The 13,509-nt window shown below is 42.5% G+C and overlaps 1 protein-coding gene across 2 annotated transcripts in view; it reads right to left on the reverse strand.

Annotated features, from left to right (window-relative positions):
* Window positions 1-3,355: 3,355 nt before the first annotated feature.
* The window catches only part of bcam (basal cell adhesion molecule (Lutheran blood group)), a 70,240-nt gene continuing 60,086 nt past the window's right edge, over window positions 3,356-13,509 (reverse strand). The window contains exons 13-16 of one of the 2 annotated variants that reach the window (XM_080426829.1): window positions 12,596-12,628; window positions 9,941-10,082; window positions 8,770-8,863; window positions 3,356-6,912 (exon numbers count right to left, since the gene is read on the reverse strand). In XM_080426829.1, coding sequence (XP_080282955.1) covers window positions 6,910-6,912; window positions 8,770-8,863; window positions 9,941-10,082; window positions 12,596-12,628 — 272 coding nt within the window. In that variant the 3' untranslated portion in view covers window positions 3,356-6,909. Of the gene's footprint in view, window positions 6,913-8,769; window positions 8,864-9,940; window positions 10,083-12,137; window positions 12,629-13,509 lie in introns of those variants that run through there. The other variant, XM_080426830.1, reaches the window with a different exon arrangement.

Raw genomic sequence — 13,509 nt, forward strand, 5'->3', positions numbered from 1 at the left:
CAATAATCACAGTAATCCTTAATCATATTCCATCAAAGGCTTTTGCAGAGAAATGAGACTTTCAAATTAGAGCACTGCAGAGGGCAGGTGTGTGCGTCTGTTTCCAGCTGATGCTCGTTGACGCTCGTTAATGTTATAGGCATCAGAGGCAATTATGCTTTTGCACTGTCAAATAGGCCAACATCTAATCTAAGATTAGTGGGACTCATTCAAATGACCACCAGTGAGTCCCAGAACTCACTTCATTGAAAACCTAACAACATCACTGTATATATATTAGATGTATTAGATATTTATTAGATATTACATTGATATTATAGCTATTTTATTTGATTAGATATGTGATGTTGTTACCTGACAATTAGTTGACTTTTTGTGAAAAGATATGGTACCGCATGTGTCGGTATCGGTTGATATCGGAATCGGAAATTAAGAGTTGGACAATATCGGAATATCGGATATTGGCAAAAAAGTCAATATCGAATATCCCTAACAATACGTTTATTATTTTTAAATTGAAGCACCTACTAAAAGTCACATTTAGACTGGTCATTTTACATCTGTTTTTATTATGACTATAGAAGTGTTCATTTTCTGAAGTCTGAACCATTACGATCAGTTACTTGAAAAGTGTGCTGTCAGGTTTTGCACAAAAGCAATTTTAATAAAATTACTATTGGCACATGATTCATATAGTAGTAGTGGTTTCTGTTTATGACTATGAAATGGGTCTGAAAGATTTTGATTGAAACGTTGTTTAATACAAATAGTTCCAATGGCATCTAAATGTACACATGTGGTTGTAAGTATAATGCTTATCGGTGCTGCGAGGATGAGGGGGTACCTGGAAAAAATTCTCCCCTCCAAGGGGTACCTGGGCCAAAAAAGTTTGAGAACCCCTGACTTACCCTACCTTTAATAGTTTATGCAGTGAACAAGTCTTTTTCTGCTAGTTTATCTCTTGTGAGAAAATTATCAGGTGTAATTTCAATAGGCTCACATAGAATAGTATTGTATATTTTGAATACACTGGAATTAGTCCAAAAATCCTCTGGATGGCACCTTATTGAGAAACGTCGCACCGCCCTGTTATTCCAGTTCTGTCACAACAAATCAATTGATCCATCAATGCGAGCAGACATTTACATAATGTTGATTGACTCCGAGATTTATACAGCGTGATGTGGGATTCAATTCAGACGTCATCTTCCAGGAATCCTGATTGTCTTTGATTTATTACGGGGCCCACACTCCAGCTCTGATGTGTCAGTTACCAGAGAGGATGCTTAATGGTGAGTTTGGGACTGCCATGTAATTTAGCTATAGACACTTCCTGGCTCCCGTTCCCTCGTTTCCGTAAGTCGTTATGCATCTTAATGGGTATGAACAGTGGATTTTCAGAACGCTTCTAATCCCATTAGCTCTTTTTAGAAACATGTTTTCCTTTCATGATAGCGCTGAAAGCGTTTGTTGGCTGGAGAATGTTATTGAAATGATAATTAGAATGATTGATGCTCTTGCTGATGGTAATGAAGATAAAAATGATGACTATGTATGAGCATGCAAGTGTGTGTGTGTGTGTGTGTGTGTGTGTGTGTGTGTGTGTGTGTGTGTGTGTGTGTGTGTGTGTGTGTGTGTGTGTGTGTGTGTGTGTGTGTGTGTGTGTGTCTATTGTGAATAGTCACATATGTATGCAATGCATCTTATGCTTATAAATTCATCGCTAATTGAAACACCATAACACACCAAAACGTGTCTGTTCTGCTGTTGCTTTGATCAACATAATTCATGAACTCAGGCGTTGCTAATATTCCACAGAACAACTTTATGAAGCCACAGTAGAGATAAAGTGACAGCTGGCATCAGGACCGTTGTGACTAGGAAACCTCTGATGAATGTGGTCAAGTTTAGGCATGGGTTTGGTGTGGGTAATGTTAGCCACTAATAGATGTGAAACATTTATTGGCTATGCAGGCTCTCCTGGCCCCAAAAGTGAAACCACATCCATGACTGAAACTCATTCAGTATAAGTGTAAATGTTGTCTATGGTAACTTAATATAAAACTTGTATATAAGTTGTCATCTCGTGAAGCATTTTTGCCCACAAGGAGCCAGTTAATCAATGTAGCACCGCACGTTGATTTGTGAGGCTTTGTTCACAAACTGCACACATGTATTAACATTGACACAACTTGGACATGGAGGCCATGTCGGTTTTAGACTCTATATAGTCTTGTTCACAAAGTAGTTTAACTCCCCCCCAATGTAGTCATTATGCCAATTAATGTTTCCCCACACATTTCTGTGTTGCCACTGCTGTTGTAGCCTATTGGCTCACCTACTAATGAGGAGCCCCGACCAGGAAGATGTAGCCCTTCTCTCCTAATCCTCACGTTCAACATTCCCCGCTGACAGGCACAGCCCCAGCCAATAGGAGTAGCCTATGTGCAGTGACAAACATCACCGTCCCCGCCCAGCTTACCTCACCTGAACACACGGGCGCCCACCAATTCACGCCCACAATTGAGACATAGCACCCACTCTGGTTAAGGGAGAACGGTGTGTTGCAGGCCAGCCCATAGAAGCCATTCTAATTCAACTGTCGTTAGCCGACATGAACTGGAGACAATATTTATTTGAATAAAAATATGTTTCCAAATATATGGGGTGTCTTTGTCAACGTAATAGTCTTGTTTTCTCAATAGAAAACATTTAATTTACCATTTGAATGGGTTACCCATAATGTTAACAGAGCAGAGGGGAGACGGCAGACCCTTATATATAACTCTATGCGGCAGACAGACTCAATTCTTGAACTTTAGATTTCCGATGCTAGCACTTTTGACACACTGATGGAGTATATAGTATATTGTGGGTTGTATATTGAGATGGCAGGTATGTCACATTAAAAAGGACAAATGAAACATATGGAACACAAACAAAATCGCTACAGCCTCAGCCGCAGTAAAATTAGGGTATTTTACGATGCCTCTCATATGGATTGCATTGACAGCTGCAGTACGCCGTTCTCCCTTACCCCGAGTGGGTGCGCTGTCTCAATTGTGGGTGTAGATTTGTGGTCGCCTGTGTGTCTTAAGTTTGTATAGTCATTCAGCCTGATGCATTGCGGTGGATTCAAACCCCTAAACTCTGCGGTGGTGGGCAGGTACTTCCTGAGCGCCTGTTGAATTGCTCGTTCTATGAAGCTTTAGTTTACCAAACCACTTCTCTTGAGAGTTTAACTTTGCTATAGTTCAACTTCTTCCAGTTTGAAGTTGAAGCTTGCAAAACTACACGTTCTAAGTGAGTAACAGTAAATACATTTGCTGAGTAAAAGCAAATAAAAACACAGAGATTGTGTGGGTGTGGTTGTTTTTTCTTGGGTTTTGTCATTATAAATTCTACAAATTTGAAAAACAAAAGGTACATCAACACACCACAGAGCTCACAACAGCGTACCACAAAATATACAGTATACAGCAAGAGAAGTGAAGCACTCCGAATATCTCAAAAACAAGAATCCTAAATAAAGACATTTCTCTCTTTTCATAGAACCAGTGGAAAAAGCCAGGAAGAACAAAACAGACACATCAGTAGTTTCCAAAAAAAAGTACAAGAATCCCCCTTTAAAAAAATACAGAAAAACAAGAAACACTTTATATCACACTTTTTTTTTTCATATAAAACAAATAGAACAAAAAAAGAAAGATGCTCAAAGTTCAAAGTTCACTTATCTGTGTACTCCCTCTTTCACAGGCTTGCAAACAGTCATTAAGTTATGGCGAGATCAGTAGACGTACGTCAGGATAACAAAAGAGCCTTGTGGGAAGTAGATAGTGGTTTGAGGCGACCTTTTTTCTTTCCAAATCAAGGCCATCGGTTTCCAGTGTTCAAAGCAAGTCAAAGGACACGTTTAACCTGCTTCCATATCTTTCTGTGTTGCTGACAGTATTGTAAAATAATCATAATATAATACAAATAAAAATAAAAAACATGTCAGGGAGATGGCGAGATGAATATGACGCAAACCTAAATGTCGGACACTACTGAAACTAGACACCCAAGAACTCTTCAATGCATTTGGTAATTACAAAACAAAACACAAAACAAAAGAACCCAAAACAAAACAGGAAAGGCTAAAGAACATTACATCCCACCTCTCATTCCTTCCCCCTTCCCATCTCCTCCCTCCCTTCTGCTTGCATCAACCATGGGGCTAAACCAACCTGCGGCAGTGGTTTGCTCTATGCCAGCGGTTCCCAAACTATGGGCCGGGGGCCCACTGGCGGGCCGTGGGGATATTGTAAGTCGGCCCCCAAATAACTGGCAAAACACTACGATTTTAATGATAACATAATAATATAAAAAAATAATGCGGAAAAAAAATGACATGGTATTTTTTCTCGTACACCTCTTTTAAAATAAACACGCTCTGAGAATGCACGCGGTCCAACCATCTGACCACTTAACGCGGCAGCCGCTTAATGCGTGGACCGCGAACGCTTTCGAGATTTCCAAGTGGGCCCTGATCCAGAAGGGGTTGGGAACCGCTGCTCCGTACAGGTGAATGTGTGAGTAGTGCGCCCTGAAAGCCTCCATTTTGGTGATCACCGCGGGGAACGAGACAAACCAGGTGGTCGTGATTGGGGATTGTCAACAGGAGGGCACAGAAACGCTCCTCGCCCATTTCACACGATGACTCCAATTTTCCAGCGTGAGCCGCCCTGTAATTGGGCTCTCTGAGCGGAACCGTGTCTGAGAGGTGTTTTCATTTTTTTAAATCTTTTCCAAATACGGCTTTGGCTTTGGTTAAAGGAGAGGCTGTGAGACAAAGTGGTGAGGAAATGTTTTCAGGGCTAGCGGCACAGTAATCACACACGCATTGAGTTCCACATCACGTAAATTCTGCCTCACAACGGGAGAGAGAGAGAGGGGGTTACAGAGTATACAGCATTTACAGAGAAAAACCGGAGAGCAAAAGGAAATGAAATAAACAAATGTCATAATGAACCATAATCTACAGACTTAGTGGAAACGGCGAGGAAAACAAAAACAAAACATAAATTGTACATCCGAAATAGCTCGCCTCTTTTGTGTCTTTTTTTGGTTTGATTTACAAAAAAGGTAGAGCGCTCCAGAAAGGATTGACATTATTAAAAATGCTGTTGCTAAGGCAACGCCTACTCAGGCTTACAGTAAAGGGAACGAAATAAACATTCACAGATGGTAAAACGGCAACGAAAGCAAACAGAGTCTTGCTCTCTTAGCTGGGATGTTGCAGCAGCATTGTGCCAAACTATTTCCTTTAGGGATTAAATATGGTGTACTGTACAACACTACAATCACTGCTCGCTAATCAGCTGAGTAGACACAACATGCCAATTTGAGATTTAGGTTTTTAACCTCCAACACAGCCACGAGAGCAGAGAATGGGGTAAGTGCAGACTCCAACACAGGGCAGTCACTTCAGTGTTTCACTTGTTTGCAGAAAAACTAACAAAACATGTTCAAATTCAAATACTATATGAACACAATTCTCCAGAGAAGCACAGTGGCTTAGTGGCATTATGCGTTTCATTTGGGGTAGATATGCTGCCACTGTGCTCGGCCGTAAAGTCAGCCGCGTCTTACTGTACAGCGCTACTCTGCAGTGGAGTCGACCGACGAAACATGATTGGTGGATTGAGTAGTTAGAATCAAACAATGTCATGAACATGATGCCATATCTCCAGTGAATCAATTATGTCCCGTGGTTAGTATGCGTTCACATGTGCAGCGACACTGCCGCATAATTGTTGCTCGAGGCAATCTTCACTTATGGCCCGACTGACAGCTCTGGGTCTGTGAGCTAGCGTTAATTAATTTCAGCTTCCTCTCTTATGAGCTAACCAGAGACTCTGACGATATCTGCAAGGTTTTTTTCCAGACTTGATTTCTTTGCTTGCTAAATCATGGTAACAATATACGATGTACAGAACTATTAAACCAGGCAATGGCATAATCGACCCTTCGTCACTATTTGTCACTGTCTCCTGTGTTGCTCAGGGTCTCTAGCTGCCATAAAGACTGGCAGTCGCTATGGTTGCTATGGTTGTCGTTTCTTGTCTCTGCACGTGTGAACACAGGGTTAGGATTTTAGGGCGTGCAGGATTTGGAAGCCGGGGGACAGCCTGTTATATGGCTGCAGTTGAGCTATCTGAGCTAACTGCACCCGACAGGTCCGCTCCCTGTTCCAAAACCAGCACTCTTGATGCCCATACATACAGTACATACATACAGTACATACAAATAGTTCATAGATACATACATACATACATGCATACATACATACATACATACATACATACATACATACATACATACATACATACATACATACATACATACATACATACATACATACATACATACATACATACATACATACATACATACATACATACATACATACATACATACATACATGTACATATATACCACGTCCCAACATAAACAAAAATTTCCCATATTAACTCCACCTGACTCAATATACTTATCCATCCATTACACCCCATCATCCATCATCTCCCCCAGTCCCGACCCCCCCTCAACACCAAAAAAATAAAAAAATAAAAAATAAGCCCCGCAGTCGTTTAACCACTTAAACCCCAGCATCCGTATCGTAGAGAAAGCTTTCGCAGGAAAATAGCAGATCGACAAGCTCACAACGCGTTGCAACTTAACGCGTTGTGAGCTTGTCCATTGGCTATTTTCAGAGAAAGCTTTCCCCACGATAAGAGAAAACAGAAGAGATACTAGTATAGAGCCCTGAGGGACTCTGCTTAACCATACGGGTTTAGGTGTTTTAAGACTGTTGTCCTCCTTCCCTTCATCCCTTCTGTCGTTCACAATCCTCCTCTGGTGACATCATCACTGTTGGACAGATAGAGAGAGGAAAACGTAAGCATCATATTTAACCCATTCAAACCGGGAACGCACCTCTGTCGTTTTAGATTTCTTTGGCTATTCAAAAATAGCAGATTTACAAGCTCATAGCGCGGCACAGAGTGCCGCGCTATGAGCTTGTAGATCTGCTATTTTTGAAAAATTGTGAAAATGTGTGTAAATCTTAGTATATGTTTTTTTTAAAGGGAACATTTGTAACTCAAATCTTTGCTTCTGGGGGTCCCTTGAACAAAACATTTTACGAATGTTAGCTTTAAAAAATATAAATTCAAAGATTTGCCAAAACTTTCACGATTTTTCAAAAATAGCAGATCTACGAGCTCGTAGCGCGGCACTCTATGCGCTATGAGCTTGTATATCTGCTATTTTTGAATATCCCAAAGTATAAAATAATGGTAATAGCTAAAATCAACTGCATACACCTTCTTCAGGGCCATAATTATGATCTCTTACTGGTTATATTCACACCCCTGATTTCGGACACTTCTGAGAGCAAGAGTGTCCATATAATATTGGCGCTGTCGGGTAGAAAGCTTGTATGTTCAAAACATACAAACATATGGAAAAAACTTGGTGGTTTCAATGGATCCAATGTAATTATTATTTAGCCACAAGCACTTTATAACACTTTTTTTTTATTGGATCAATGTTTATAAAACCACAGACACACTTGACCACTTTCACTTCAAAATGTTTCAAAAATAGCAGAAATTACCGTTCTACGAGCTTACAACTGTGAGCTTGTTAGATTGGGCATTTTTGCACAAAGAAGTAGGGCATTCATTTATGATAAACATATAGTTAAAATATGGAGATACAAGGTATCTGCCCGACAGCAACGATATATGGGTACAGCTCTCTGTTGAACTTGTAATGATGTAATACAGATATGACACATTGTCATGTGAAAAAAATGTCTATTGTAATAATAGTGTAATGACTCGCTAAGTGACATACTGTAAAAATTAAGTAATGTGCCTTCGTCACAGCTGCTCATACTAGCATGAGACATGGAGATTTACTAACAGCTGAGAAGGTTGTGACTCATGTGGAATACATGGCTATTAACCCATTAAGACCTGGAACTGTGTCATTTTTAGATTTGAGCTAAAAAGCAGTATTTTACACTTTTAGCTATTCAAAAATAGCAGATCTACAAGCTCATAGCGCGGCACAGAGTGCCGCGCTACGAGCTTGTAGATCTGCTATTTTTGAAAAATCGTGAAAATGTGTGCAAATCTTTGAATATATATATTTTCAAAGCGAACATTTTTTACATTTTTAAATTGATGGGGGTCCGCGGCCAAATACATATCATTTTGGGGGTCCTTGACATGAAAAAGATTCAGCACCACTGATATAGAAACATACGTTTTTCAGAATACTGTTGAGATTTAGGAGACATGTAGAATCGGCTTCAGGTCTCAATGGGTTAATGGATAATATCCTGGCTAGTGTAGGGATCAAACTTACTGGACGGTTTCCTAAGGGACGGCTACTCTAAGAGCCTACTAATAGGTACAGGTATAAACACAGTTGTGTGGCTGTGACAGCGCGGTCATGTTGACTTAGCTCGCCAGTGTCACGGTTGCTCCATTAGAAGCTAATCTAGCATGACAGTTTAATGTCATGGAAACTCTTCCACCTGGTCAACGGGCCATGTTGACCCGTACACAGCACTGTGACCCTTGACCCGTTAGTCGACCTAGTGACCCGGTCTAATCTCTTTGTCTCTTTTATCCAAATCTATGACCACGTTCTGTTCACGTCTGTCCGTCTATAGCCGTATGTCTGTCTGTGTCTCTATCGGACCTGTTCATTTACCGGTCTCTTGTTGAGGAGGCCGGCTTCTTCGTTAGGGTTCTCTGTCTTCATCTCCACCACGATTTCACCGTGGTTGTTCACCTCTCCCGTGGCCCTGTAGACACAGAGAGAGAGAGAGAGAGAGAGAGAGAGATAACCGGTCCGTTACACAAAAGCAGTGCAAAAAGGTGTGAAGTGATTTCATGTTTTCTATAAAATGTCCCTTCCCTTTTCACCTCCTCCTCTACACCCTCTCTATTCTCACCCACTCTCCTCCCTCCCCATCCCTTTCTCCTTCCCCAGCTATCCCACCTCCCTCCCCCTCTCCACTGCTCTCTATCCCTCTCTCCTGCCTTCCATTCCATGCCCTGCCCTGCCCTGCCATCCATCTTCACAACCCCTTTGTTCCTACTTCAAACTCGGGTTAAGTTTAACCACTTAAACCCTATATACACAATGAACAATGAAGTACCTATATAGTTCGTTGACCGAGGTCTCCCAGGGATCTATACCTGCCCCCCCCCCTTTCCCCCCCTATATCTAATAACAACCGTGACACATTGTCAGAGTATCAATCGGCTATTTTCTATGAATGCTCGCCTATCGTGACATGACCAGAAAAGGGACGATAATATTCACGTGGTTATAGAAATGTGTCAAAAAAAATCCCTGTGACTCCCTGCCCTCCCACCCCTCCTTTGCCCCCCCTCCCCCCCCACTCCAAGGGGCAAACCCCCTTTGCTGGAATTGAAGCTCACTTCTATTAAAGGCGATGTTGCTATTTCAACCTTCTCCGGTCGCAATACATAATAATCTCAATGCAAGTCAATGAGGTTTTGCGCACACTTGATTTTATTACCTTAGTAAACCTTTTCATAAACACTTTATGTTTTCAATCGCTAGTTTCAAGTCTTTTTTAAATCATCATGATGTGCGTTTAGTAAATTATGGTCCCATAATTTTTTTAATTCATGATAAAGTAGGGTATGTTTCTAGGGTTTCTACTGGTTCTTCCCGAGTGAAGACCCGCCCTCGCTGCGGTTGCAGCCAATAGCATACATTTCCGTTAGCATTTAGAACCGGATATAGAAAGATGGCGGATTTGAAATCGCTGAAAAATAGGCTTCATTTACGGTCTGTAGAAACCAACTTTGTCCATTCTTTTTTTTTTGACGGTCTATGGTGCACTCACATGTCCTTCTTGTCCTTCTTGCTGCAGGGCAGCTTGCCTTTCTTGTTGAGGAAGTAGATGAGCGCCACCAGGAGCAGCAGCAGCAGCACGCACACCACCACGGCTATCACCACGCCACTGGAGCCGCCCTGCTGTTTGTCCGCTGTACAGCAACGCCACGGTGGAGCAGCAGGAGGAGATGGAGGAGGACGAGGAGGAGGAGGAGAATGGATGGAGAGATGGGGGGGAGGGGGCAGGGGTGGAGGAGGGAGGGAGGGAATAATCGAGCCACGGAAGGAGGGACGGAAAGGATGGTAGAGGGAGACCGGAAGGGAGTGGTGGTTGAGGGAGGGGGGGGAAAGGGAGGTGCAGGGATAGTGTCGGGGGGGGAGGGTGGGGGTGTGGTCAGAGGGAGGGATAACGGTCCACGGGGAGGAGCGGAAGGAGGGGTGATTGGTGGGCACGGGGGGGAATCATTTCAGAGACCAGGGTGGAAAGGGAGAGGAAGTGTTGTATAGGGGTGGTAGGGGTGAGGGTGTGATTGGACAGGAGGTGGTAATCATCGGTGGATCAGTGGGTGTGTGGGGTACACGGGGTAGGAGGGATCGGGTGGATGGATGGGCGGGTGGAGAGGGGAGGAGGCAGGGGCAAGGGCAGGAAGTGGAATGTGGGGTTAGTATAACATTCGACTGCAAATGGCTGAAATGTGATGGGACCCATGAGGACCTATGCACACGCCTGAGCAAAGCCAGGCAACATCACCCGCCAACCAACCAACCCGCCAACCCGCCCACCCACCCACACACACACACACACACACACACACACACACACACACACACACACACACACACACACACACACACACACACACACACAGGACATATCCATCCATCCATCCATCCATCCATCCATCCATCCATCCATCCATCCATCCATCCATCCAACATTAATTGGCCAGTGGTTCTCAAACTCTTTTAATTTCAAGGACGCCCATAACTCCTGAGAGTGTGAAACACACATGGAACCAAAGGGACCAATACGGGGTCCCTTATGGTTCCATTCGCACACTCTCAGAGTTAACAGACCTGTAAAGGGGGTCCATTTGGAACCTCCTAAAGGAACTCTGAGGGTCCCTGGACCCCACTCTGAGAACCACTGTTCTAAACGTTATACAGACGTATTACTATATTTGTGCGTGTCTGACATGTACAGCAGTAAATTCCGTTCAAATCAGAGCTCTGAAAAGGCTACAATTTCTTCCCCCCCCTCCCCCTCCCCCAGCCCCATTACTTTAAAGAGTTTAATTTCAAAGTTTCATGTCAGCCATTTGAGGTGAAACCAAATATCTCTTAGTGAAAATTCAATCCGGTCTTCACAACTATAGTAATACGAATACTCACCTGCACATTCATACAAACACAAACGCACATACAGTATGCACATGCACACACACACACACACACACACACACACACGCATACACACACACACACACACACACACACGCATACACACGCACACACACACGCACACACATACAGTGTTAGACAGACACCACGTACACAGTCAAAAGGGTTAGCCATTACAGACCTTTAAGCACAGGGTTTTCCGAAAGCAGCACTTTGAAAGAGAGAAAGTTGCTCAGTCCCATGGCATAACAAAGCTACAGCGCTACAGCACCACAACAACACACTATACTACACAGACACAGTAACCAGCTACGCACTCCGCTAGTACACAGACCTGAGTCAAATAACAGTTGCAAATAATCACTGTCTTTAGTAAACAAAAATTTTTTTATAATAATAAACTTTCCAAGCTTACTTAAAATGGAAGTCCATAGTATTGGATGGAAGTCGAAACAATATCTGATTCACTCTGATTATTATTCCTTTCTTAAGTCATGAATTCAGCTTCCTTATTATTATTATTAGTAGTAGTATTTCTTTCTGGAAAGAATCTGGCACACAAGTGGAAACAAAGGAATCAAAAATAATCTTTGTATATTTTAGCAAAAATTTGCTAATAGTATTTGAATCAGGTCTGCTGCTATAGTAACACACACAAACAGTGTTTAGGTTACACCACAGGTAGCGCACGGACAACTCAGAAACACGAGATGGCGAAAGGAGCAACGCAGACGGAAGAGAGGGCGGAGGCGACAAAAAGTGAGACAGTACACCGCGAGAAGAAAGGAAGAGAAGAGAAGGAGTAATAGAATATAGAATAGAATCCTTTATTATCCCCTGAAGGGGCTCAGAAAAAAGTCGTAGTAGTAGTAGTAGCATCCACAAAATATAGGACGAACATCATACAAAGATGGCAAACGCGGAGAAGAGGAAGAAAAACAAGAAGAAGAAGAACAATAACAATGTACAATATCCACAGTGTTTGGTAGCAAGAGGGGGGAAATATACAAGGTTGCAGTACAGTGCTGTGCGCGCTCGTGTGTGTGTGTGTGTGTGTGTGTGTGTGTGTGTGTGTGTGTGTGTGTGTGTGTGTGTGTGTGTGTGTGTGTGTGTGTGTGTGTGTGTGTGTGTGTGTGTGTCGGGGGCGGGGGGGGGGGATTGTGTGTCGGGGTCAGGGTGGGGTGTGGGGGGAGGGCGGGGGCAAATCACAGGTTCTGTACAAAAAAGAGTCCTGAGAGGAGGAGGAGGAGGGAGAAGGTTCTACCTCTGTCTGCGGAGTTATTATCAACTTCAGCAGCTGTGAGAGAGAGAGAGAGAGAGAGAGAGAGAGAGAGAGAGAGAGAGAGAGAGAGAGAGAGAGAGAGAGAGAGAGAGAGAGAGAGAGAGAGAGAGAGAGAGAGAGAGAGAAAGAGAAAACATTAGGTTACGGCAGTGGTGGAAAAAGTACTCAAATTTTGTACATACAGAATTCCAGAATTCAAAATTTACTTTTTATTTATTACAAAGGTATTGGTATCAGAATGTACTAAGGCCCCATTCACACCCAAAGTTCACTTAAAAGGTCCGGCTCACAATGCGTCGCATCGCCACGCATTGTGAGCTTGTAGATCTGCTATTTTCAAATGGCTGAAATACATATAGGCTGAAGTGATTACTGTTTTGTAATAACAATAAAAATCTACAAAGTAACTAGTAACTAAAGTTTAAAAATAATTGTAGTGTACTGAAGTACTGAAAATTGGAAATACTCCAGTAAAGTAAAAAAAAAAAAAACTCAAAATTGTACTTAAGTACAGTACTTGAGTAAATGTAATTAGTTTTAGTACTACTGCACATGGTTATGTGACAGAATAAGCTATTTATGAAAATTACTTCACTGCCAAAACTACAATGGAGAAACAGAAGCGTGTTGTGAGCTTGTAGATCCGCTCTTTTCGGTGCGCGACCCTGTCGTACGACAAAGTATATATACTTCCAAGTGTCTAAACTATTTTTGAGCCACACACGGAGGAACACGGACCTGCGTCAAACCCCAGACCTGCATGTACGTCATAATTTTGTGCGGTGGCAAAGAACAGATCTATAAGCTAACATCCTGTACCATCGCACAGTATTGTTAGCTTGTAAATCTGTTATTTTTGCGCAGGTGACAACCTAACCCTAACCCAGAGAGAAGAG

The sequence above is a fragment of the Gymnoscopelus braueri genome (assembly GCF_963280865.1).
Source record: "Gymnoscopelus braueri genome assembly, chromosome: 4".
NCBI lineage: Eukaryota > Metazoa > Chordata > Actinopteri > Myctophiformes > Myctophidae > Gymnoscopelus > Gymnoscopelus braueri.